This window comes from Heteronotia binoei, chromosome 21, assembly GCF_032191835.1.
Source record: "Heteronotia binoei isolate CCM8104 ecotype False Entrance Well chromosome 21, APGP_CSIRO_Hbin_v1, whole genome shotgun sequence".
NCBI classification, from domain to species: Eukaryota; Metazoa; Chordata; class Lepidosauria; order Squamata; family Gekkonidae; genus Heteronotia; species Heteronotia binoei.
This window is the reverse complement of record NC_083243.1, coordinates 180,832,155-180,860,116: the sequence shown is the minus strand read 5'-3', so window position 1 is coordinate 180,860,116 and position 27,962 is coordinate 180,832,155. Positions and strand designations below refer to the sequence as shown.

The following is a 27,962-nucleotide window of genomic DNA, read 5'->3' as shown; positions in this document are numbered from 1 at the left end:
TTTATCATTTTTCTCCAATCACCACACTCGCTATTATTGCTTTGTTTCCTTGATTTCAGAATTTGGAGGATTTTGTGCATAGCTCCGTATGCATTGTCTTAGTTCTTTAAACCAACTTTTCTAAATAAGCTTATGGCTAGCAGGAAAAATGACAGAGTATTGTGTGGTAACCAAGCAGATTCATGGGCAGGGAAATCCAATATGGAAACATTGACCCAAGAAACACAGATGTAGGCCATCTGCTGGACATTTTAAAAGTACAACTATACATGGGTCAAATTTGTCTCTATCTTCAACAGTGCATCTTAACCTGAATGATTCGTTACTTGCCAAGGGATCTGGAGGCAACCTGGGCCAGTTCATCCCTTTACCTCGATGGAGAAAGAAAAAAAAGTTCCTTCAAGCCCCAAACCATAGTTATAAGAGGCAGAAGCAAAATAACTGCCTTGGAAGTTCAATAAGAACAATTAAAATACAGCCCCTTAGGACTAAGGTCTGCTAAAGTGTGTCTTTAAAGACATACCAAATGCTAATCCCAAATGTCATATGAGGAGTAATTAAGCCGGAAGGGAAAAGGGAAAGATGGCCCCCCACTGCAGTACTTTTTGTAACTACTCTTGAATTTTGTTTTAACCTGTGACCTTGAGCTGACAGTAATAAACCAGGACAATGGCAAATTGCACAAGCTTAGCTGGCTAGATGAGTCGACTTCTGTTACTTTCATGCTTGAGTGTTCCATTAAGATTCAAGACACTCAAGGCCCAGGACTTCATGTACCTTTTTTAGCTCTCAGCACTCGTCCCAATCTTTGAGCCTCCTGTCTTCGAGACCCACCATGAGAGGAAATCTGAATGAGAACATTGGCTTCTGGCAGATCAAAGGACGTGTCGCCTACCTACAATACAAAAGGAGCCTCTAAGCAACAGCTATTCCTCCACATTAATCAAAACAAGTATGAATGAGCCACATAGGCTCGTCTGTTATAATGAAAATCCATCAATGTTACTGTGAATCAAATATTTTTTTTTGGGGGGGGGGGGTTGTCCAAAACAAGCAAATGCAGCACTGCAAGCCACTTTGATGATGATAAGCAAGAATGTCTTCTATTACCTTGGAAATGAAGATGGTGTTGATTTTGGGGTTGTGTTTGAAATTTTGCAAGATCTGCATTCTCTCCCCCTGGGCTGTAGGTCCGTATATATAAGGCCTAAAACAGAGGAACAGGGGGAAAAGAGAGACAGGTATGTATAAGAGTATATTAAACAGTCTCAAAAACAGTGCACGTTTAAAAATAATCTGCTTCACCTATTTTTGTTTCATCCAAAGAACACAACACTCTTCTTTCTAGCATTTGTACTTAACACTTGTGGATGCCCCCAACTGGGGACAAAACTGTTCCGCCAGGCACCCCCTTGCAGGGAAATAAATCTTGACAGTTGTAAACATTATTCGTTTGATGTGTGCTTCCTGACTCAACAGACCAGTGGGCTGAATATATCTGGTAATCCCACATGAAAGAACAGAAGCAGCTGTTAAAATAGAAAAAAAGGTGTTTTCTTTGCTTAAATCCTCTAAGCGAGTACATTAACAGCTGTACTCGGCCTCCCTTTTCCACTCGTGTTCTTGTGCACCAAACTGCCTTTTGGATTCAATTCTTCTGCTGTCATGCAGAAGGATACAAATCCCTCCATGCCGATGATAAATTAGCACTCAAGTCAACATATTATTCCTGCTCTCCTTATGGCATGTTGTCCAGATGCTTGCACAGATCAGTGCAGAAATGCAGCCCAAGAGTGCGCTATGTTTTTATTAATGAAATAATCCACAAACATTTGCTCTCAAGAAACCATGATAAATACGGAGCAATCATATTTGTTGCTTTCTGAAGTCTTATCAGTGCAGAGCAAACATTTTCCATTTATTTCATCTTTGTAAACAAAAGCCATGGGAGCAATGAAAAATACTACAGAAACAAGTGGCAATTATGAGGAAATGTGAATTTTGGTCTCCTCAAATGCTTCTCTCATTTTCAGGTGTCTCAGATACTACAAAAAATTCCTCAGTTTCACTTACAAAAATAAGCATCAATTTAATCATCTGGCATTGTAGTATGAATGTACAATACTACATCTAAAACAAAAGGGGACCCCAATTACCGTAATTCTGTAGAGTTTTTCCAATTATTCTCTTAGTTATCAACATAAAATGAAACAGAACTCTAGGATACAATCATGAATTTAGAGCTAACATTATCACACTAATGCCAAGGGACATAGCCAAGACATACAAAGAGCTCCCCCCCCCCCCCACCCCAAGCAAACATTTTTCATTTATTTCAGCAGAGGAGCCCAGTTCACATCACCATTCCTTTGCACACCTACTGGCACGAAGTAAACTGAGATCTCTCTTTTTCCCGTGTGTGTTCAAATGTGCACAGGGATACTATGGTGATCCTATTTTACTGTTTCATTGCGATGCAAAAGGAAATCGCTGCTTTTATGTTACAACAGCTACAAACCTTCCTCAAAGCTGCAATATATATATATCTCCATATCAACTATATCCATAAGACTAAGGGCCTTTTCAAAAGAGCTTATACTGACTACTTATTTTGTAGGGGATTCATATGCCAGTTTTCAAGCTCTTTGGTTATGTGGCTATCACATATTTTATTAGAATAAGTGAGCCCCCAATACACAGTGGAATCAACTGCCCCAAAGCATACTGTGTTCCAATATGAGACAATTAATTCTTTTTTTTATTACTATAGAGATGGAACAGTAAAGAAGATCCAAATATAATTTTTAATATGGCTTTACAAGACTGAGTTAGCACTAATGGTAAATTTTTACACAGAACAGAAACGCAAAAATTCCCCCATCGTTGCAGCTAATACACACTAGATTTCTGTACGTGGAAAAACCATAAAGGTTTATGGTTTCATGTGACAGTTGCATTCACTGCTCCACTGTGCATACTTGCTGTGGGAATCCTCAGTGAACTGCAAATTGCAGTCTTCAACTTTCCAGTTAGCAAACTAAGTTGCCTGTTTGACCAAATGCATGCAGCTTAACTTATTCTTTTTTTAAAAAAATCTGGAAATTCTCTTCGTACATGAGATGCATCCAATCGGCCCTCGAGCGGGCTATGCGTTCTACGTACAGGAATGGACCCTCAGCCATCCTCCAGCCGCGAAGTAGCCGTTAAAATCTTGTCTTTTAACGCGAATGTAAACGCAAGCAGATGAAGGAGCTTAAAAATCCAAAGTGACAAAGCCTGCAGAGGTGCCTTCACGGTGAGATTTACACAGCTGTCTTTCATTCATCAATACTCACTTGCCCAGCCTAACCGCATACTCCTTCAAAGCAAACACATTGTCTGCAAAGACGATGATCTTGTCATTCCTTCGTTCATGGAACTTAATCAGAAACTGGCAAGCTCTGAATTTGCTTGGGTTCATGGTATACAGCAGTATCCGCTTCTTTGTTTTAATAGCTACATATTCCCTGTAGAACTCAGGAGACATTGGACACCAAACCTAATATCGAAAAAAAGACACACGCAGATTTCAGGGTATTTCAATAAGAATCGAGACGAATACTGAGAAAAGCCTAGAATGTAACATGACATGAAGATGAATTAATTATGCAGCGTTAATGCTTGAAGGAAGGATGTTAGGAGTTATTTAAACCAGAAAAGGAAGGGAAGAATATTGACAATCTACATGAGGCAAGACAGCACGTTCATCAAAGTTAGATTAACAGCTTGATCACATCCCTAATGTGATTGTGGACAAGGACATCGCAACACACAGATGAGAAGAGTGGAGCAGAGCTAGTTGATTTCCTGCTACACATAACACAAAATGGCTCTCCTTGGCTATGCAAGGTAACAGTAGCATTAAAAACTTGGGGGCTGCTCAGCGGGATGCTAGATGCAGTGCAAGGGGTCATAACTACCCTGTCTTCCTTTCTATACTATTTCTGCTTTGAAGTTGGTTTTTTTTTTTGGTAGGCTTTTACTCTCATGTCAGGTCCAGAGCAAGTTTCTGTTGTCAGAACAAATGAAGAAGGGAATGAAGATAGATGAAGATATTGGATTTATATCCCGCCCTCCACTCCAAAAGTCTCAGAGCGGCTCACAATCTCCTTTCCCTTCCTCCCCCACAACAGACACCCTGTGAGGTGGGTGGGGCTGGAGAGGGCTCTCACAGCAGCTGCCCTTTCAAGGACAGAAGCTCAGAGCGGCTCACAATCTCCTTTCCCTTCCTCCCCCACAACAGACACCCTGTGAGGTGGGTGGGGCTGAGAGGGCTCTCACAGCAGCTGCTCTTTCAAGGACAGAGGCTCAGAGCGGCTCACAATCTCCTTTCCCTTCCTCCCGCACAACAGACACCCTGTGAGGTGGGTGGGGCTGGAGAGGGCTCTCACAGCAGCTGCTCTTTCAAGGACAGAGGCTCAGAGCGGCCTACAATCTCCTTTACCTTCCTCCCCCACAACAGACACCCTGTGAGGTGGGTGGGGCTGGAGAGGGCTCTCACAGCAGCTGCTCTTTCAAGGACAGAGGCTCAGAGCGGCTCACAATCTCCTTTCCCTTCCTCCCCCAGGACAGACACCCTGTGAGGTGGGTGGGGCTGGAGAGGGCTCTCACAGCAGCTGCCCTTTCAAGGACAGAGGCTCAGAGCGGGTCACAATCTCCTTTACCTTCCTCCCCCACAACAGACACCCTGTGAGGTGGGTGGGGCTGGAGAGGGCTCTCACAGCAGCTGCCCTTTCAAGGACAGAGTCTCAGAGCAGCTCACAATCTCCTTTACCTTCCTCCCCCACAACAGACACCCTGTGAGTGGGTGGGGCTGAGAAGGCTCTCACAGCAGCTGCCCTTTCAAGGACAACCTCTGCCAGGGCTATGGCTGACCCAAGGCCATTCCAGCAGCTGCAGGTGGAGGAGTGGGGAATCAAACCCGGTTCTCCCAGATAAGAGTCCGCACACTTCACCACTACACCAAACTGACTGAACCACAATCTTTCAACAAAGAAGCGGAGGAGGTTTGGTAATTCCCATTTTAAACACACTAAACATTAACTTTTCCGGATATAAGAGACAAGTGTGCCTCTAACTTTAATTCAGAAAAAAAAATAATTCACCATGTTTGACAACAGAGTTTTGCGATCTCTTTCCACAGCGAAAAGATCCTGGGGACTCATTGCCACCTCCTCAAGAAGGTACTTTCAGATTATTGATTTTTTTTTCCTGATAATCGAATGTCTTACTGGCTCCAGGAATAAAGGCTATAAACAAACATTAATATTGCTATCTCCATGTTACAGATTGTGCGTGTCGTGCAGCTATTCCCGCCATCAATCCCATGAATGAGAGCAGAATAAATGAACATAAAACCAGAGTCCCTATCGAACCATACAAATACTGCCCTCTGCTGTCACTGGGATAAATTGATTATTCAGGAGTAAATTCATTATTTTACAGGGTAGAAACTGGCCAACCCAACTTGCTCAGAATATATTTAATGCACAGTATATTTAGAAGTACATAGCTGAAAGACAGCGGGAAAGGCTAAAATGATATTCAGCTATTCTCCAAATGTTTGATTGAACTTTATTTTCTACCCACAGCAGCCAGAGTCTAATGCTCTCTAATCCAGGGAAGTCAAACTCATTGAACATATGACGCTGCATTATACTGAATCAGACCCTCGGTCCATCAAAGTCAGTATTGTCTACTCAGACTGGCAGCGGCTCTCCAGGGTCTCAAGCTGAGGTTTTTCACACCTATTTGCCTGGACCCTTTTTAGTTGGAGATGCCGGGTGTTGAACCTGGGACCTTCTGCTTCCCAAGCAGATGCTCTACTACTGAGCCACCGTCCCTCCCCTGCTCTCCAGGGTCTCCAGCTGAGGTTTTTCACGCCTACTTTCCTGGACCCTTTTTAGTTGGAGATGCTGGGGATTGAACCTGGGACCTTCTGCTTACCAAGCAGATGCTCTACCACTGAGCCACCGTCCCTCCCCTCATTTGTTATGAGGGCTGGATATGACATAAACGAGACCTTGTAGGGCTAACAAGCCGTGTGTGTCATATAATGTAATACCAGGCAGCACAGATATAAACGTTATGAAGGTCACAGACAAACACGATTAGATGTTTTTACTTAAAACGTGCTTCGAACAGCAGCACACTTGCAATATTTTGTTTAATGGTCTTTGACAACTGATAACCCTTGCTCTGAATTACTGCATCAAAAACTGGAGACAATGTCTGAGCTGTAGAAATCCTGAGTATGCCGTTCAGGTGTTGTTCAGGTGTGCATCTGTAAGTTGCAAACCTACTTTTGATTTATTGAGATTCTTTGCAGAAATCTCATGGTCAATGTTTTGAGCCTAAGATCCAGAAGAAAACATGAAATGGCTGGGCATTGTGAGCTTTTGTACATACGTTGCTTCATGTGCAGGTCAAGAACATACCAAGGCATCATGATATAGACTGAGAACTATGTGTTTGTCTACAAAATTATTATCTTCCCCAGAGAAGTTACTTCCGTTCCTGTGAGGCAGTGCAAGAACAGAGAGATAGCCATGTATAGTTGTCAGTATCAGCTTGCAATCTGGGAAGTCTAAGTTCAAAGTCCCCAATCAATCAAAGAAAATCAAAGGGAAATGTGAAAGAAAAACCAAAAGAAATGTGCTGGATAAACCTGGTCTGGACACACTCTCAGACTAATCCTGGCTTGTTGTTATTCCTCTTTTAAATAGTTCACGTTTTCCTGCTAAGAAAGACTGGCTCATAAAGGCTCCTAGCATAACAAGCCAACGAAACATGCACTCTCTCTCTCTCTGTAGCAAGGCAAAAAGCTTATACCTTGAATAAAATGTTGCTGGTCTTAAAGGTGCTTTCTTTGTATCTTTCCCATGAGACTGATTAATGAAACTGGGCAAAGGAAACTCTCCCTCTTTCCCTCCCTCCCCAGGGCACAAGGAGAGGGAGAAACCTCAGCCAACAGAGGAGAGGCTTGGCAGCTCTGCAGTGTGATTTAGAGAGCCCGGCAACCCATGGTCTCTTAATTACATAGCAGAGCTACAGAGCCAAGCTCCTCCATTGGCTGAGACTCTTACTCCCTTTGAAAAGAGGGAGGTGGAAGAGGGAAACAGTAAAAGGCTGCTTTGCTCGGTTGCCTCATCACAGGGGAGAAATAAAAAATGGTGACCAAAGGAAGCAGATGAAGGAGAAAGAAGCAGATGATGAGCAGTTGCTGGTGGGCCTGACTGGAGCCCTGTGGGGGCTGGATCAGGCCCACAGGATGGACGTTTGACACCCCTGCTCTCATCATTCTGTGACTACATCATGCAAATAACAACCATATTTATAAACAACCTGATATATGGCAGCACATGAGGTTAAAAAAAGGAAACTAAATAATGACTTGACAACTTTGAGAGTAGAAGAAACTGGATCTATAGCCCCTTCAGTACCTGAAGGAGTCTCAGAGCTGCTTACAGTCTCCTTTCCCCATCTCTCTCCGCAGCAGACAGCCTGTGAGGTATGCTGAGTTAAGGGAGCTCTGACAGAGATTGCTCTTTAGAGGACAAGCTTTGCAAGAACTTGTGATTGACTCAAGGTCACATGAGCAGGTGAATGTGGAGCAGTGGAGAATCAAAGTCGGTTCTCTCAGGTTAAGAGTCCGTGCACTTATCCACTACACCAAACTGGCTCGTGAGCAATACTCTCTCTAAGCTGTGGAGTCTTGTGAGCAAAAATTCTGCTTTGTGAGCTACTGGCATTAAAGTTGTGAGCTAATGTACTAATTTGCTCTGGGGCCATTTTTCCTGAGCTAAGACAAAAATGTGTGAGCTGAAGGCTAAAAAACTGTAAGCTAGATCAGGGGTGGCCAACAGTAGCTCTCCAGATGTTTTTGGCCTACAACTTCCATCAGCCCCAGCCATTGGCCATGCTGGCTGGGGCTGATGGGAGTTGTAGGCAAAAAACATCTGGAGAGCTACCGTTGGCCACCCCTGAGCTAGATCACTCTAATTCAGCTTAAAGGGAATACAGCTCATGATTAGAATTTCCCACTGGGTATGCTGTGGCTTGAATTCTGAAAAAAACTCTACGTATTACCATAATCTTTACTAAGACCATACAGATCTGTGCTTCAGGAAAGACGGCAAGTTCACAAAGAAACCGCCAGTGCCTTCTCCTAGCAATCTGCTGGGTCCTATGAAAATCTACTGCTGAGAGTAGAGAGGACACTCTAGACCAGGGGTGCCAAACATGCAGTTTGGGGGCCAAATCAGGCCCCTGGAGGGCTCCTATCAGGCCCCCGAGCAACCGGTTGTCATCTGCTTCCTTCTCCCTATATCTTGCTTCCTTCTGCATAACAGTTTGCTTTGCAAGGCTTGCTCAACTGCACAGGAGCTACAGAGAAAAACCTCTATTTTCTCCATTGGCTGAGGCTCCTCTCTTGGAGGGCGGGGGAAGGCAGAGCTTGTTTTTTCCAGGCTCTTTCAATCACACAGCAGCGCTACTGAGCCAAGCCTCTCTTCCTTCTATTGGCTGAGGCTTCTCTACCCTCCACGCCCCGCAGTCCTCTGGGGAAGGAAGGAAGGAAGGAGCCAGAGCTTCCTTTGCCCAGTTTCCTGGATCCCATGGGAGAAAGACTGAGTGCTAATGTTTTAAATGTCTCCAAATGAGACCGCACCATCGATTTATACAGGGGCATTATGATATTGGCTGATCTGTTTTCAGTTAGGAAGGGAATTGAAAACAAATCAGCCAGTATCATAACGCCCCTGTATAAATCGATGGTGCGGTCTCATTTGGAGTACTGTGTGCAGTTCTGGTCGCCGCACCTCAAAAAGGATATTATAGCATTGGAGAAAGTCCAGAAAAGGGCAACTAGAATGATTAAAGGGCTGGAACACTTTCCCTATGAAGAAAGGTTGAAACGCTTGGGACTCTTTAGCTTGGAGAAACGTCGCCTGCGGGGTGACATGATAGAGGTTTACAAGATAATGCATGGGATGGAGAAAGTAGAGAAAGAGGTACTTTTCTCCCTTTCTCACAATACAACAACTCGTGGGCATTCGATGAAATTGCTGAGCAGACGTGTTAAAACGGATAAAAGGAAGTACTTCTTCACCCAAAGGGTGATTAACATGTGGAATTCACTGCCACAGGAGGTGGTGGCGGCCACAAGCATGGCCACCTTCAAGAGGGGTTTAGATAAAAATATGGAGCAGAGGTCCATCAGTGGCTATTAGCCACAGTGTGTGTGCGTGTGTGTGTGTGTATATATATATATATATATATTTTTTTTTTTTGCCACTGTGTGACACAGAGTGTTGGACTGGATGGGCCATTGCCCTGATCCAACATGGCTTCTCTTATGTTCTTATGTGTCTTTAAATATATATTTGTGTTTGTCTGTGCCCTTTATGAAGTTTCTATCTTTGCTACCTAATCTTAAATAGGTACAAACACGGCCTGGCCCGACATGGCCCGGCCTAACAAGGTCTCATTTATCTCAGATCTGGCCCTCATAACAAATGAGTTTGACACTCCTGCTCTAGACCAATACATCATAATGGGTGGGGGGAAATAACAGCAACAACAATTAAATAAATCCCTCCCCCACACTTGTGCAAGCTTTTTAATTCACCACTTGTGCATGAGGAGACAAAGGAGGCTGTTTTGGCAGATGCCTTCTTGCTGCATCCCTCCCGTGTCATACAACATAACGGACGGGGTGGTTTTCTGGGGTGAAGTGGGGACACAGGAAAACGGCTGTGGGAGTGGGAAGGTGCTAAAACTTGCGCGTAGAAACTCAGCTCTGTTCACAGAAGCCTAGGATCCAGCCCACTGTATTTGACAGAAGCTACAGATTTAATGTTAGGAAATATTGTGTGTTCAAAAGACAGCTTGAGGAACTGGATAATAATCTGCTCGTTTCGACTTCTGTAGGAAAAGAAGCCATTGCCACACAGTAACATTACAGCCCATAGGGAAGGTTTCAAGAACCAGCCTTTAAAAAAAAAAATCAAGAAAATCCACTGAACAGGGGCCAGAGTTCAGCAAGGATTGAATTCTCATCAGTTACTGGGCTGAGTCACTGCATTCATTCTGAGAAGTCTCTTGCAAAGAGCTCTGCTCCTTGCACCCAGTAAATTAAAATAAGGGCTCACTTGACAGATTACCTATCCTCTGTGAATGTGGTCTTCTGGTTATCTTACTCTTGCCTTGAAACTGAGTTATACAGACAGGTATGAGCTCTGATGAGATTTTTGCAGAAGCTGCAGCAACACGGCCCAGCATTCACCTTCTGCATGAAATCTGATGACAACAGTTACTGCATAAGTTTAAAATACGCTTTTCTTTAAATGTTTATAGGCCACCTTTCTCCAATGACGAATTCAAGGTAGCTTTATTAATGCTGAATAATCCATGGATTGCTTTACACGTTCTAGCCCTTGTAGCAAAGAAAGTTTTGAATCGACTTTCGCATACCCTGGCTCAAATAAAACGGAGGCAAGGACATAACTGATGTTCAGCTGCAGAGCCTTGCTCGGATTCGCTAGAAATTGCTGACAGCTTAGACACAGATTTCTGTTTTGCCTTTGGTCTACTAGAGAAAAGTTGGAGAAGCTCCTGTGCAACTAACGTCCGTGATTAAACCTGTATGCGTGCTTGACATTACACTAAAGGACACTCTTTATACCACTATAAAAAATCTCTTTTAAAAACAACAACAACAAAAAACCACTTTTCAAATATTTGAATTTTAAAAAGCTGTTTCTAAATGAAGTGGTTTTGAAAATCACGTACAGCGTGCTAATAATATTTCTCAAGGCGAATGTGTTTTTTTAAATGTTTGCGCAAAAAGTTAACTTACCTTCATCATGCTATTTCTACGCCACAGAAGGCTAAGCAAAGGCAAACCTCTACAACTTCTGACAGGCTTTTTTTGGTTTCCTATTGACTTTTTTGGTTCGTAAGTCTGGATCTGAGAATTTTCTGAACACTCAGCAGTCCAGAAAGGGCAACAGCACTGGCAACGAGCAGGGCATTCATTACCTCAGCACACTGGACTTTAGCAATATAGCCATTGTTCTGTAGCTCCATCCAGTTGGCTTCATACAACTTAGGCCCAATGAGGAAATTCAAGTCCACGATTTTGTCGTCTTCTCTCACGAGGGTAGCTGTTAGGCCAAGCTTGCAGTGGGCTTGCACAATGGTGAGCACACGTCTGAACATTTTTGCTAAAGAATCACACGAGAACAGATTATGATTTAGCTTCTAAAAGGAATGTAGGGGGAAAAAAACGTTTCAGTGAGGGCTCAACGTGCTTAATTTATGTTAGATTACATGAAGTACATGCAAAAAAAAATCAGCCCTTTTGCAGAGACTGGAGACCTACATTTTTAGCAGAATAAACAGGTTGCTTACCTGTAACTGATGATCTTCAAGTGGTCATCTGTGCAGTCACACACATGGGTTTTCCCGCTGGGACGAACCCGACATTGGAGAATTCAACTGGGTGGGTGGAGCGCCTTCCCCTCGCTCCAGGCATGCGCAGTGGATGCCTGCTCCCCAGAGCGGGAGGGAATGTGTGCCAAAATAAACGCCTAGGCTAGCTTTGAATTCTCCGAGGTCGGGTTCATCCCAGTGGGAAAACCCATGTGTGGGACTGCACAGAGACCACGAAGAAGATCTTACTGATTCAGTTTTACTACACTTGATCTTAGCCAAAAGGCTGAGAAGCGAGGATTCTGTTGACATTCGCTTCCCAATGGCATAAGATACATATTAATCCAAAAGGACATCTTCCCCTCGTTACACAAGACTCTTACCAACTGAGCTGGCCTGGGTGACCTCAAAGTAGCTGTTTTACTGCAAAGGAACTTCAAGAACAGAATGGAGAGAGAAATTGCTGAATTACAAATTATCATGAAACTTGAAACGAACACCTCCCCAGGACTGAACAGGGATATCGGTTTTTTTTCTCATTACGTATGCTAAACCAACTCTGAGTATAGCTGTGCATCCACAGTGTTCCAATGTATTTCTTTTAGAACAGTGTATCAGAATAATGTTTTTTTGTGTTGACATGCTCAAATGAGGGATGTGGGCTGTTTGTCTCATTACATATACTAACCCACTTTCCACTATACTTTAATGCACTCTGTTTTCCTAACTTATATTATTTCTCTTTTAGAACAGTGTATCAGAATATTTGGTTTTTTGTACTGACATACTCAAATGGGGGATATTGGCTGTTTGCCTTATTGCATATACCAATCCATCCTATGGCAAACTATATGGATGTTATAATCTCTTGAGAAACCATGCTCTCTGTTTAAACTAACAAAGCCAGAATGTTACCTAGATTTATGGCATCCGTACCTACAACAGCAGTCTGCTTTTTATCACCCTCCAGTGTTTTTTCAACCCCGTTTTGCCCTACGCTAACAAACACAGATCCCTATTTGTGATTCTTTTAATCTGCTAAAAACATTCCCATGATTCCACACTTGCCCACTTATAGAGAGCCAGTTTGGTGTAGTGGTTAAGTGTGCGGACTCTTATCTGGGAGAACCGGGTTTGATTCCCCACTCCTCCACTTGCACCTGCTGGAATGGCCTCGGGTCAGCCATAGCTCTGGCAGAGGTTGTCCTTGAAAGGGCAGCTGCTGTGAGAGCCCTCTCCAGCCCCACCCACCTCACAGGGTGTCTGTTGTGGGGGAGGAAGGGAAAGGAGATTGTGAGCCGCTCTGAGACTCTTCAGAGTGGAGGGCGGGATATAAATCCAATATCTTCTTCAATATTAAGAATTGCTGCTTGCCATTCCCATTTTGTCTGATGAAGTCTGCTTAAGAGCATACGAAAACTTACATTCTAAATAAAACTTAGTTGGTCTTAAAGGTGCCACTTGTCTACTGCTTTATGCTATTGCTTCTGACCAACACAGCTGCCTCCTGGGATCTAATTAGGCAACAAGACATCTGAAGTCTCCACGCTTCAGAGCCCTTGAGAAGACAAAATACATCATAGCATATGGTCCAATACCTTAAAACTCCAGATTTTCCCATTAAAGGAGGGTTTTTACACTGTTCAGATGTGCTGCCATGCCGTCCGTGATTTTGGAAGGGAGATACAAGAAGATTGCGTACTCTGAGAGGATTTGCCCTTGCCCTCTACCGGAGGTGAAAACAACAGAAGTTGGGACATCCCCCCCCCTCCCGCTGCCCCTTCTATAAATAAATTTGAGATGAGACAATTATTTCCTTTTAAGACAATCCTGTGGTAGGGTCGGACCAGATACGCTTAAGTTATTAACCGATGAAATCTCAGTTGTTACCAAACTAGCTGCTAGATTCTGTGCTCAGGCAATCAGAGTGTGCAATGAATTTCACTACTGCCCCTTTGAGCCCTGATTCAGGTTCTTCAGGAGGCTTATTAGATAGCTCTTGTTTTTTAGATTTCTAGGTTCAAATTTTAAAATGGTTATCTGTGCTGTTACTTATGTATTTTAGATATCTTTCTCACAATGGTGTAATTTTATCTAGTTTTTGATACATTCTATTATTATGTTTTAACTAGAAGAAGAAGAATTGCAGATTTATACCCCGCCCTTCTCCCTGAATCAGAGACTCAGAGTGGCTTACAATCTCCTATGTCTTCTCCCCCCACAACAGACACCCTGTGAGGTGGGTGGGGCTGGAGAGGACTCTCACGGCAGCTGCCCTTTCAAGGACAGAGGCTCAGAGCGGCCTACAATCTCCTTTATCTTCCTCCCCACAACAGACACCCCGTGAGGTAGATGAAGATATTGGATTTATATCCCGCCCTCCACTCCGAAGAGTCTCAGAGCGGCTCACAATCTCCTTTACCTTCCCCCCCCATAAGGTGGGTGGGGCTGAGAGGGCTCTCACAGCAGCTGCCCTTTCAAGGACAACCTCTTGCCAGAGCTATGGCTGACCCAAGGCCATTCCAGCAGGTGCAAGCGGAGGAGTTGGGAATCAAACCCGGTTCTCCCAGATAAGAGTCCGCACAAATAACCACTACATCAAACTGGCTCTCCTACTAACTTGTATACCAATATACCTGATAATTTTTTGTTTTATTAGTTGGCTCTGGTCACGGACTGTAATAAAACTGAAACCGGCCAGATTTTTGGATACTTAAGATACCATGACTGGTGCTGTGAAGGGGCAAGACGTATCTTTCTATAAACCTGAAGAGGGTTTGCAGAAAAATGTGAAACCTAAAAAATACATGGGGAGGTATAAAGCACCTGAAAATGATAAGAGCACCTGTACCTTCAAACAACAGATTGCCTGAGTGGCTGTTGCTAGGCAACCACAACATCCCAGGCTGGGTTTTTGTGAGTAAAAAGGCAAGGGGAAAGGACAGTTTCCTTTCCAGGTCTATTTTGGCCTTGAAGGAGTTTCAGGATCCAGTTGGTAAAGTCCTGGAAATGTTGTGGTGGAGAAGTGGACAGGGTTTGGAGACAGGAGAGTGGGATATTATACCATAAAGTCCACCCTCCAAAACACTAATTTTATCAATAGGAACAGATTCTATCATCTTGTCTTCAGTTGTAATTCTGGGAGGCAACCCTAGGCCTGAAAGGAACTGAGTGACTTGATACCACCTGACTCGCATGACTCATGTAGGCCAGTATGTTTGCTCCTGTTCAGCACAAGCTGCCCTCTAAAAGCCAGTGTGGTGTAGCAGTTAGAGCTTCAGAAGGGACTGGAAGAGGCCCAGGTTCAAATTCCCATCTTGTTGCGGAAGCTCTCTGGGTGATTTCAGACCAGTCACAAACTTATTTATTTGGTTTTTAGTTGCAACTCATCCGAAAGGTTTTGTGGCAACTTACAACATTAAAACCATTAAGGTAAAAACAACAAAAACAAATAACAAAAATAAAATAATTAACACTAAATTATTAAAACATGGCTTTCATGGACATATGAAGCTGCCTTATACGGAATCAGACCCTCGGTCCATCAAAGTCAGTATTGTCTACTCAGACTGGCAGCGGCTCTCCAGGGTCTCAAGCTGAGGTTTTTCACACCTATTTGCCTGGACCCTTTTTAGTTGGAGATGCCGGGGATTGAACCTGGGACCTTCTGCTTCCCAAGCAGATGCTCTGCCACTGAGCCATCGTCCCTCCCCTGCTCTCCAGGGTCTCAAGCTGAGGCTTTTCACACCTATTTGCCTGGACCCTTTTTTGGAGATGCCAGGGATTGAACCTGGGACCTTCTGCTTCCCAAGCAGATGCTCTACCACTGAGCCACCGTCCCTCCCCTAATCGTCATCATGTCACTATTAAAACAGCTCAAACACGGTGGTTACCCTCCAAAGGCCAACCTAAATAATTCAGCTTTGCATGCCCTGCAGAAACAAAACAAGTTTGGCAGGGCATGGGGGTTGTAATGGGAGATGGTCCCATAAGTATAAAGGCCCAAGACCCTCTCCTCACAGGGTTATTCTGCAAATAAAAAGGGAGGAGGGGAGAATAATATGAACTGCTTTGGTCCCGACTGTGGAGAAAGTTGTGGTATAAATGAAGTAAATAAATAATAAATATAGCAGAACATGGGACACAGATAAAACGAAGGTTGGTGAATGGCTGAGAAGTTGAGAATAGAATAGAGAAAGGGGAGAGGATATCAGTTTTGCCAGGAGGAGGGACAGAGAAAATGGTTTGGGGAGGAGATACAGGCAAAAGTGAGGTGCCACCCCACAAGTCCTTGAGGGTTCCCCACTATGTAAGTGGGTTTGGCCCAATAGTTGGCACCTCACAACTGGGTCACAGTGTTCCTTGGTAGGGGCTGCTGGCAGGAAAGACAGAGGGCAGATAAATGTAGGTTGGCTGTTGGTTGGGGAGGAAATAGGGTTACCAACTCCAGATTAGGAAATACCTGGACATTTGGGGAGTAGAGCCTGGGTAGAGTGGAGTTTGGAGGAGGTGAGGGACCTCAGACGGATACAATGCCATAAACTCCATCCTCCAAAGCAGCTATTTCCTCTATGGGAACCTGGATTGCCAGCCTCTAGGTGCAGGTTAGAGATTACCAGAATTACAACTGATCTTCACATGACAGAGATTAGTTGTCTTGGGGAAAACAGCTGCTTTGGAGAGCAGGCTCTATGACGTTATATGCTGCTGAGATCACATACCTCCGCCAACCTTGCCCTCCCATGGCTTCACCCCCAAATCTCGACGAATTTCCCTAACGGGTAACTGACCTTTGTCATTGGGAGATTCACTGTGGATCCAGGGGATCTCCAGGCCCTGACTAGAAAGAGAAAAGCAGGAAAAGGGGAAAGGCTATGGGGGCTTTCAGAAAAGAGGAAATAGTGGGGAAGGAGGAAATGAGATGCCTCCTGCAAGTCGTTGTGGGTTCCCACTTGTATTCCATAAAACTCTACAAGCACTGCTCAAGCCTTATTAGTGTTTGAGGTACAGCAGTGGTCTTCTCCACGGTATTTTCAATCCCAAACAGAAATCTACTGTGCTCATAACCTTAAGTTTCAACACTATGTGTGCTTATCTGACTCAGAAAATACTGACATCCAAATAAAATACAAAAGGATTCGACTGACTTATATTCTACTGCTTCCCACTCAGCAAAGTCTCCATCCTCGGCAAACGCAGCGACCTTTCTCCAGCCTTGGAAGCTTTCCTCAGACAGATGTGACTCTCCCCAGGGCAGAAGAACCATTGCCATAGGAGAATGGCTTCCTAGGCTGGAGGAAGGCTTCAAACTTTGATGACGAGAATGACAGATGCAAACTGCCATCAGGATATATATATATATATATATATTAAAAAAAATTCTAATTAAATATCTGCTCTGACCTAGATAGCCCAAGCTAGCCTTGATCTCAGGGTTGGCCACCAATGAAATCCAGGTCATGATGGAGAAGTGGGCAATGGCAAACTACTCCTGAACACCTCTGGCCTTGAAAACCCACGGGGTTGCTGTTAGTTAGCTGACTTCACGGCAAAATAAATAAATATTTAAATAAATAATAAATAAATAATAAACAAATAAATCAGCCAGTATCATAATGCCCCTGTATAAATCGATGGTGTGGTCTCATTGGGAATACTGTGTGCAATTCTGGTCACCGCACCTCATAAAGGATATTATAGCGTTGGAAAAAGTGCAGAAAAGGGCAACTGGAATGATTACAGGTTTGGAACACTTTCCCTACGAAGAAAGGTTAAAACGCTTGGGGCTCTTTAGCTTGGAGAAACGTCGACTGCGGGGTGACATGATAGAGGTTTACAAGATTATGCATGGGATGGAGAAAGTAGAGAAAGAAGTACTTTTCTCCCTTTCTCACAATACAAGAACTCGTGAGCATTCAATGAAATTGCCGAGCAGTCGGGTTAGAACGGATAAAAGGAGGTACTTCTTCACCCAAAGGATGATTAACATGTGGAATTCACTACCACAGGAGGTGGTGGCGGCTACAAGCATAGCCAGCTTCAAGAATGGGTTAGATAAAAATATGGAGCAGAGGTCCATCAGTGGCTATTAGCCACAGTGTGTGTGTGTGTGTGTGTGTGTGTGTATATATATATAAATTTTTGGCCACTGTGTGACACAGAGTGTTGGACTGGAGGAGCCATTGGCCTGATCCAACATGGCTTCTCTTATGTTCTTATGTGACACAGAGTGTTGGACTGGATGGGCCGTTGGCCTGATCCAACATGGCTTCTCTTATGTTCTTATATCAATTTCAATATTAAAAAAAAATTCCATATGCCTGGGTACAGAAAAATAAACACCCCATATTGTTAAGAATAAAACGATCTTCTATGAACAAATGATTTGGGGGACCTGATTCCAAGTTTTTGTTGGAAAGTTGACTGTATTACCAGTTATTCTTATTTTACAGATGGAATCCTGAGACTGAATGACAGTGCAAGATTCTGAGCAACTAAGGAGCACACTAGCTAAAGTCATACAGGAGTCCAAATGCTGTACGCTGGATCATATTGAGTGAACATAAGAACATAAGAGAAGCCATGTTGGATCAGGCCAACGGCCCACCAAGTCCAACGCTCTGTCACGTAAGAACATAAGAGAAGCCATGTTGGATCAGGCCAATGGCCCATCCAGTCCAACACTCTGTCACATAAGAACATAAGAGAAGCCATGTTGGATCAGGCCAACGGCCCACCAAGTCCAACGCTCTGTCACGTAAGAACATAAGAGAAGCCATGTTGGATCAGGCCAATGGCCCATCCAGTCCAACACTCTGTCACATAAGAACATAAGAGAAGCCATGTTGGATCAGGCCAACGGCCCATCAAGTCCAACACTCTGTCACGTAAGAACATAAGAGAAGCCATGTTGGATCAGGCCAATGGCCCATCCAGTCCAACACTCTGTCACATAAGAACATAAGAGAAGCCATGTTGGATCAGGCCAATGGCCCATCCAGTCCAACACTCTGTCACATAAGAACATAAGAGAAGCCATGTTGGATCAGGCCAACGGCCCACCAAGTCCAACGCTCTGTCACGTAAGAACATAAGAGAAGCCATGTTGGATCAGGCCAATGGCCCATCCAGTCCAACACTCTGTCACATAAGAACATAAGAGAAGCCATGTTGGATCAGGCCAACGGCCCATCAAGTCCAACACTCTGTCACGTAAGAACATAAGAGAAGCCATGTTGGATCAGGCCAATGGCCCATCCAGTCCAACACTCTGTCACATAAGAACATAAGAGAAGCCATGTTGGATCAGGCCAATGGCCCATCCAGTCCAACACTCTGTCACGTAAGAACATAAGAGAAGCCATGTTGGATCAGGCCAATGGCCCATCCAGTCCAACACTCTGTCACATAAGAACATAAGAGAAGCCATGTTGGATCAGGCCAACGGCCCATCAAGTCCAACGCTCTGTGTCACACAATGGCAAAAAATTTTATATACACACATACACTGTGGCTAATAGCCACTGATGGACCTGTGCTCCATATTTTTATCTAAACCCTTCTTGAAGGTGGCTGTGCTTGTGGCCACCACTACCTCCTGTGGCAGTGAATTCCACATGTTACTTCTTTCAGCACTAGTGAAATCAGAGGAACTACAGCAACCTGCACTAAGCAATATAAGAAGTATGCTCTACTTGTTTTGAGAAACCTTGAAAAGAAGCCATCATGTCAAACCACCAATATTTAAAATGTATTGCTCTGTGAAGCAGTGTGCCACCCAGCCCAGATCATATTACAGAATAAAACCATTGGGAACTATATAGCTTACTAATGCTGGACTTGACAGGGGAGAGAGGCACTGTTCAGAGATGGGAACATGGTTTCTTTACCAGGTATGGTGTGTACTTCATCAAGAATCATAAGGCCCCACTCTTGACTCTTCAACCATTCCATGACTTTCTCTGCTTCCCACGACCTCTTTGTTGTGTGTCCCAACATGGAATAGGTGCTGATAGCAATGGAACAGCCAATTGGCTTGTCTTTGGCATCTGAAGTAAAACGACAGATTTGGCTATCATCTATGGTGGACCACATTTTGAACTGTGCTTTCCACTGTTCCACTGAGACCGCAGAGTTGCCCAGCACCAGGCACCGCTTGCGGACCGTACAAGCAGCTGTCACTCCTACAAGTGATTTGCCTGCACCTGGGGGGGAGGGGGGAGACAAAAACAAGGAATCATCAACAAAATCTATGTAAAAATAACCACTGTTCATAAGACAAAGAGGAAAAGGACACCAAAAATCCCTGAAACAAATAGACAGATAAATCTCACTAATGATGATGATGATATTGGATTTATATCCCGCCCTCCACTCCGAAGAGTCTCAGAGTGGCTCACAATCTCCTTTCCCTTCCTCCCCCACAACAGACACCCTGTGAGGTAGATGAAGATATTAGATTTATATCCCACCCTCCACTCCGAAGAGTCTCAGAGCGGCTCACAATCTCCTTTACCTTCCACCCCCACAACAGACACCCTGTGAGGTAGATGAAGATATTGGATTTATATCCTGTCCTCCACTCCGAAGAGTCTCAGAGCGGCTCACAATCTCCTTTCCCTCCCCCCCCCCCCACAACAGACACCCTGTGAGGTAGATGAAGATATTGGATTTATATCCCGCCCTCCACTCCGAAGAGTCTCAGAGCGGCTCACAATCTCCTTTACCTTTCTCCCCCACAACAGACACCCTGTGAGGTAGGAGGGGCTGAGAGGGCTCTCACAGCAGCTGCCCTTTCAAGGACAACCTCTGCCAGAGCTATGGCTGACCCAAGGCCATGCCAGCAGGTGCAAGTGGAGGAGTGGAGAATCAAACCCGGTTCTCCCAGATAAGAGTCCGCTCACTTAACCACTACACCAAACTGGCTCTCCTAAGTTATTCAGGAGCACTCTAAGTAAGAGAATGCTTACTTCAGAAGTAAAGGTTATACAAAGTAAACCCTCCTTAATGTTGTTGCCACGAGCACATGGAAAAGCTCAGAAAATCTACTAGACAAACTCTGAAGCAATTTGGTTGCCTATATTGGAGCATTTAACTGTACAGGAAGAAATTCCAAACGAAACAGACAAACTAGGTTTACGGTATAATTTTAGACCTTTGCATTGTGTATATTCATCTTATGGATAATCTTTGTTGTTACCTGTTCTATCTTTCATTGTAATTAATAAAAAAAAACCCCTTGTTAATAATCTTTAAGAAAATCTACTACACTGTGCTCAAACCAAACAAGATGGCGCTACTGCTCAAGCCAAGGAGGCAGACCACTTTGGAACTATGTGTGGAGCTGCTTAGGACAAAACAATGGATAACAAGTGTAACACGCATGCAGCAATATGGACATATGAAGCTGCCTTCTACTGAATCAGACCCTCAGTCCATCAAAGTCAGTATTGTCTACTCAGACTGGCAGCGGCTCTCCAGGGTCTCAAGCTGAGGTTTTTCACACCTATTTGCCTGGACCCTTTTCAGGTGGAGATGCCGGGGATTGAACCTGGGACCTTCTGCTTACCAAGCAGATGCTCACCACTGAGCCACTGTCCCTCCAACATGTCCAGGCATACCTTCACATACATAACAGTGCTCCTCACCTCTTTTGTGTGTTTCACAGGCTAGCCTCTGCTTGTGTCTCGCTCATCCCCCCTCTCCCCCGCCCTCTTACTAAGCCAATACCTGATAACAGGTACAGCCACCCTCCCCACCCCACTTACTGGATACCTTATGGACATATAAAGCTGCCTTCTACTGAATCAGACGCTCAGTCCATCAAGGTCAGTATTGTCTACTCAGACTGGCAGCGGCTCTCCAGGGTCTCAAGCTGAGGTTTTTCACACCTATTTGCCTGGACCCTTTTAGTTGGAGATGCCGGGGATTGAACCTGGGACCTTCTGCTTACCAAGCAGATGCTCTGCCACTGAGCCACCGTCCCTCCCATAACAGCCTATAAGCATTCCCGTCAATACCCTTGCCTCCAGCAAATAGGCTCTGCTTCAGTGTAACCAATGCCCTTGCAAAGTCAAAGCCTGGCAGGGCAACGGTAGGCATATTTACCAGAAATAAGTCCCGCTATGTTCACTGGAGAATACTGGCAGGCAAGTATGCATCGGGCCGGCACTGTAAGTTGAAGAACAGAATTCTAATCAACTCACCACAGGGCAAGACAATGACACCAGATCTCGCACGGCCATTCCCAAACATCTTTCTCAAGCTCTTCTCCTGGTATGGTCGAAGAACGGCTGTGGGTTTCAAGTCTATGTTGATATCAGGATTCACGGAATCGTTTCTGAAGTCATACTCTGCTAACAGAGGGTACTCCAGGTGAATGCAACGCTTCTGAAGTTCTTCAATCATTTCCTAAAGTAAAAAGGGGCACAAAAATGACAAAAGGTACTCTTATTAAAGTTTTGCTACTCTTCTGTTCAGTTTGGTGTAGTGAGCCAGTTTGGTGTAGTGGTGAAGTGTGCGGACTCTTATCTGGGAGAACCGGGTTTGTTTCCCCACTCCTCCAGTTGCACCTGCTGGAATGGCCTTGGGTCAGCCATAGCCCTGGCAGAGGTTGTCCTTGAAAGGGCAGCTCCTGTGAGAGCCCTCTCCAGCCCCACCCACCTCACAGGGTGTCTGTTGTGGGGGAGGAAGGGAAAGGAGATTGTAGGCCGCTCTGAGCCTCTGTCCTTGAAAGTGCAGCTGCTGTGAGAGCCCTCTCCAGCCCCACCCACCTCACAGGGTGTCTGTTGTGGGGGAGGAAGAGAAAGGAGATTGTAGGCCGCTCTGAGCCTCTGTCCTTGAAAGGGCAGCTGCTGTGAGAGCCCTCTCCAGCCCCACCCACCTCACAGGGTGTCTGTTGTGGGGGAGGAAGAGAAAGGAGATTGTAGGCCGCTCTGAGCCTCTGTCCTTGAAAGGGCAGCTGCTGTGAGAGCCCTCTCCAGCCCCACCCACCTCAGAGGGTGTCTGTTGTGGGGGAGGAAGGGAAAGGAGATTGTAGGCCGCTCTGAGCCTCTGTCCTTGAAAGGGCAGCTGCTTTGAGAGCCCTCTCCAGCCCCACCCACCTCACAGGGTGTCTGTTGTGGGGGAGGGGAAGGTAAAGGAGATTGTGAGCCGTTCTGAGACTCTTCGGGGTGGAGGGCGGGATATAAATCCAATATCTTTTTCTTCTTCATCTTCATTAGGTCTTTAATAAAGCACAGCTATGTTCCTGGAAGGTGAGAAAAATGGCATTTTGCTATATTTAAAACAAAGTATTTCAAAAGACAGCTGCACAGAAATGCTGCAGAACTGGGTATTATTCCCAGGCCCAATGATGTTTTGCACGTTTCAAATACAGTTTATGATTCTGTCCCAATAATAAAGTAATAATGTTCACTTGGTTCCTCTATCAGATTCATGCCTTCACGTTGTGCCAAATGTTTCAATGTATATATTATTTCCATACTTCATTCCAGCTAACAGTGAAGATAAGATTCAGGTGGGTATCTGTGTTGGCATGAACCAAGAGAACAAAGTTGGAGTCCAGCGGCACCTTAAGACCACCAACGTTTTATTCAAAGTGTGAGCTTCCACGTGCCAAGCACACTTATTCAGACATAACTTTGATGAGTTCATGGAGATCTAGGATGGCTGCACCAGGGGTGGGGCAAGGCAGCACCAGTGGGTGTTTTAAAGGGAGTCAGGACACATATGAACATATGAAGCTGCCTTATACTGAATCAGACCCTCGGTCCATCAAAGTCAGTATTGTCTACTCAGACTGGCAGCGGCTCTCCAGGGTCTCAAGCTGAGGTTTCTCACACCTATTTGCCTGGACCCTTTTTTGGAGATGCCGGGGATTGAACCTGGGACCTTCTGCTTACCAAGCAGATGTTCTACCACTGAGCCACCGTCCCTCCCCAAACATGCGGGGGTGGTTGGCAGCCAGGAGGCGTGAGGTGGGGCAAGTGAGAAAGGAGCAGAGGAGATCACACCGGCAGTGGGTGAGGGGGCATATGCTACAAACTTGGCAGTCCTGATTTATATCCCGCCCTCCACTCCAAAGAGTCTCAAAGCGGCTCACAATCTCCTTTACCTTTCAAGGACAACCTCTGCCAGGGCTATGGCTGACCCAAGGCCATGCCAGCAGGTGCAAGTGGAGGAGTGGGGAATCAAACCCGGTTCTCCCAGATAAGAATCCGCACACTTAACCACTACACCAAACTGGCTCTCCTAACTGGCATACTGCATCCTTGTTAATTCTTACTTAGTAAGGTTCAGGTTCATGCTGACTATCTTCCCAGACTGAGCATACATCACCTTAAGGGGTTATTTAGAAGGGAATGCTGTATTTTGATACCAAATGCCAACTTTTAAGAACCAGAAAGAACGATTCCCTCAGAAGGATCATATTCAGTGACCGACTGTTTTCCTGATGGCACAGGCAGCCGCCTCATTTTAACCTTCTTCTCCTCCCTCATTTTAACCTTCTTCTGTAGTGTAAACAGCACAGGAGTTAAAGAATATTAAACATAGTTTCCCCTTGTTAAACTAGCTACTGTTTGTGCTAAAATGGCCTCACTTTCCCATCACACCAGCTGTGAAGTGTGCTAGTGACCACAAAGGTTCATATTTCAATAAAAGTCATGCCTAAGACAAATTTGGTCTCACTGACTTATAGGAAATTCTACTGTGTCCTAAAGGTTATCATAACACAGTTCTGGCATACTGGAATTTATGTTGATACCAAGGCTAAGGTAGTAAGCGGCAGTCTCAAATCCAAATGTAAAGCTCCGTAAGGCAAATAGGGCTCACATGCACCATTGAGTCTAGGAACTCTTCAAGATGCAGAACAATATCACATTTCTTCTCCCATGCAATGGAGCGGGGTGGTATTGTCTTGAGAACCATAGGGGGACACCACCCATCAAAAGGAGCCTTGCTATGTAACAATGAATTAATTTATATTCAGTGTACAAAGACATGGTTCAGATACGACCACTAACTATGAAGATTCTTGGACAGTTCTTGCCAGCCATGTGCTTCATCTCTTCCTCGGGCTTCTGCTTCCAGTTTGCCATTAGCTGTCAGAACCACAAACTATAGTTTGTCTCTTTCCTGTAAACCCAGACCAAACCAGAATTTGAAATTCTGGCTTGCAAGGACCATAGCTCGTGGTTCAGATGGAACCAAAGTCTTTCATTAGAGCCAATGAACCCCAGCTTCCTCACCTCACAACAAATAACGATTTGCCATTAATATTTACTTTACTTTACTTTACTTTATTCGATTTATATCCCGCCCTACCCCACCAAGGTGGGCTCAGGGCGGCTTACAACAATAAAAGCTAACAAAGGTCGATTTAAATACAATTAAAATTATACAATAAAATACATAAAAGCCTAAAAATACATAAAACTCACATCGATATACACTATGCTACTATTCCTTAAATCAGTCCTTCAAATTTCCAATATTCAGTAATCTGATGTTTAAGATTTAATATTCAGGCATTCTGCTCACAGTTAATTATATGCCAACCGGAAGAGGGTTGTTTTACAGGCCCTGCGGAACTGTTCAAGGTTCCGCAGGGCCCTCACCTCCTCCGGGAGCTGATTCCACCAACAGGGAGATGCAATCGAGAAGGCCCTGTCCCTGGTCGCTTTCAGACGGGCCTCCTTTGGCCCAGGGATTATAAGGAGGTTCTGAGACCCCGACCTCAGCACTCTCTGGGGGACATGTGGGGAGAGACGGTCCCTAAGGTAGGCAGGTCCCAGACCATAATATCTGAAGCATGGCTATGAGAAAAAACATACGTCAATGGAGGAATCTTCAAATAACGTGTTTTACCTGTTTCACTTCAAATGATACAGTTTGGGTTTCCTCCTCTTCCTCTTCATCCTTGTCCATTTGTTCATAAAACTCAAATAAGTCAGCAGGGACATCTGATTTGCTTTGAGCATCGGTCCCTTGCGAAGTTGAGGGACCGCTGCCCCCTTCAGTGGACTTGGAAATCTAGAACAGGAATTCAAAAATAGCAAACGATGGCAAAAAGGGCCTACAACTCCACTAGTGGGATTAACTATCAAGTCTGGTGTGTGAATAACCATCTGAAGTGCTAGTATACACACTACATGAATACTCTGCTGATAGTTCTACATGCTTGAGCTGCAATTGGAAACTCAGAAGAATGTACGGGTGAAAGGGAATAGATACCAAATTGACACGACACATACCCATTTGCCATTCACAGTTCACGGAATATACTGGATTGAATACTAGAAGATCTGTAGTTTTTTAAAAACAGCAAACAGCATTGTGGGGCAATTTAACTTGAGTCATAGTGGGTACAAAGATTTTGTTTTAATTTCTATACCGTTTCCCAGATCTCAGCCCTTTGTCCCACAGATAGACATATACAGGCACTGCACAATTTCCTGTAGATTTTCCTCTGTGGGACAAATAATTGCTCCTGGAAGGGAAAGTGAGGAAAACAGCAAGAGGGAAAGGATTAAAATTTCATCCCCAAATCCAAATCAGGCCTCCCCCGTAGCTATTACTGATTAAAAACCCCACAGGAAATCCATCCACAGATCTCCCAACATCACTCATATGATCCTGATAGTAAATAAAATTAGTATTAAAGTGATGAACTGCGGTTCCAACGTACAGCTGATTTACTTGTGAATGTTTCCATGATGAGTTCTGTTTCTTCCCCCTCCGCATTTCTCAGCCGGCAATCTCTAATAACCTGGTCCTGGAGAAGCTGCTGAATGACTTCAGGATGGGTACTTTCTACAAAATACCTAGGAAAGCAAAGACATGGAAGCATTTCTCAGCCAGCAATCTCTAATAACCTGGTCCTGGAGAAGCTGCTGAATGACTTCAGGATGGGTACTTTCTACAAAATACCTAGGAAAGCAAAGACATGGAAGCAGAATCCATAGATTTTAGAAAGACCTGCCTGCACAGGCAACTTTCCTAACACTTCATATTTCCCTTAGGTTGGTATGGTGCCCACAATGAAGCTATGGCACAGTTCATAGTCAGCTGCAGTATTCTTAAAAGCGAAGGTGAACTTATTGAGTTTTTTTTCTGCTTAATGTCAAAATATCAGGCAGGAAAACATTAACCCCCTCCAACTGAGAAGGAAGGGCCACCTGTATCCCCGTTGGAGATGAAACCCTACCAGACCTTGGGAGAGAACTAAACAAAGAATTTGTCCACAGCTATGACTGCGTAAGATACACCACTATTTAAAAAATTTAAAACCACTCTGTTTCAAAGTGCACTGCTGAAATTTAGATCGGTCCCTTTCTGGAATGGACAGATAATAAACATAAGGAATCTCCTATACAGGATGTCACGTTCTCAGGGCGCAGGCAGGAGGGAGTCTAAAGCCGGTCCAAAGTCAAGCAGGAGCCGAGTCACCACAGCAAAATCGCAAACCAGAAGCAGAAGTCAGTGTCCAAAGCCAAAGCGTCAGGGTGCCAAGGAATTCAACCCGGTCAGGAACTGGAATCAGAAAGGAGCGTGGACGCAAGCCAGGGAATCAACTTGTTGCTTCCACGAGGTTGCCAAGTCCCGGGTGTGAGTTATATGGGAGCCTCAATCAGCCTGCTCCCTGGGTGGTCGTAATTCTAGAACTCAGGACTAAAAGATCGGAAGCATTGGCATGCTGCATGCCTGCGTTCTGCCAGTGTTTTCCGAAGCCAGCTGCGCATTCTTGAGATGGGAGGGGGAGAGCTAGGAGGAGGCTGATTGTCAACAGCCGGAGTGGGTGCCTGGAATGTGGGGAGAGTGATTGATGGGTCAGCTGTTGGTTCTTCCTGGTCTGTTAACCCTTCCAGCTCCCCCTCCTCAGGGCCCATGACACAGGACACGTAGGGATTCTGAACAAATGTGAGTCTCACTCCTACCTTCAATGAGAATTTGTTTCTCTTGACAGAGGTCTGCTTGCTATCCTTAAATGAACAGAAGATAACTTGATGCCAAGTCCAATTTTTCCTTCTATGAAACCCCCCCCCCAAGGAATACCAGGGTTGTGACACAGAGGCAAGCAATGGCAAACCACCTCTAAATACCTCTTGCCTTGAAAACCTCACAGGATCGCCGTTAAGTCAACTGTGATTTGTCTGCACATTCCCCTGCCAGCAAAAGAAGGCAAACACACTATGTGCAAGCACTGGACCATGTACAAGCACTGAAGTTTTGTCCATACTTAATATCTCACATTTAGCCCATCTAACCTGACTGATTTGCAACACAACAGTGACAGCTATAGATAAGCAGACTACATTTTTGTGGGGCAGAAATTTTTCCACAGGAAAACACAGTATTGGAATAATCTCCACTCCACATCAGTGACTTCATAACCTGGGCAAGTAAAAAGATCCCTACCAGAGGTGCTGTTCTCGTAGCACCTGAAAAACATAGAGGGAGATGACTGAGTTCCTGCTCTATGCATGTCC

The 27,962-nt window shown here is 44.7% G+C and overlaps 1 protein-coding gene across 1 annotated transcript in view; it reads right to left on the bottom strand.

The window, feature by feature from the left end:
• Window positions 1–27,962, bottom strand: part of ERCC3 (ERCC excision repair 3, TFIIH core complex helicase subunit) — a 43,577-nt gene that overhangs the window by 5,965 nt on the left and 9,650 nt on the right. Inside the window, exons 5-12 of the mRNA XM_060261862.1 lie at window positions 26,162–26,297; window positions 25,342–25,506; window positions 21,678–21,882; window positions 19,362–19,676; window positions 11,080–11,264; window positions 3,336–3,538; window positions 1,111–1,207; window positions 778–895 (exon numbers count right to left, since the gene is read on the bottom strand). Coding sequence (XP_060117845.1) covers window positions 778–895; window positions 1,111–1,207; window positions 3,336–3,538; window positions 11,080–11,264; window positions 19,362–19,676; window positions 21,678–21,882; window positions 25,342–25,506; window positions 26,162–26,297 — 1,424 coding nt within the window. The remainder of the gene's footprint in view (window positions 1–777; window positions 896–1,110; window positions 1,208–3,335; window positions 3,539–11,079; window positions 11,265–19,361; window positions 19,677–21,677; window positions 21,883–25,341; window positions 25,507–26,161; window positions 26,298–27,962) is intronic.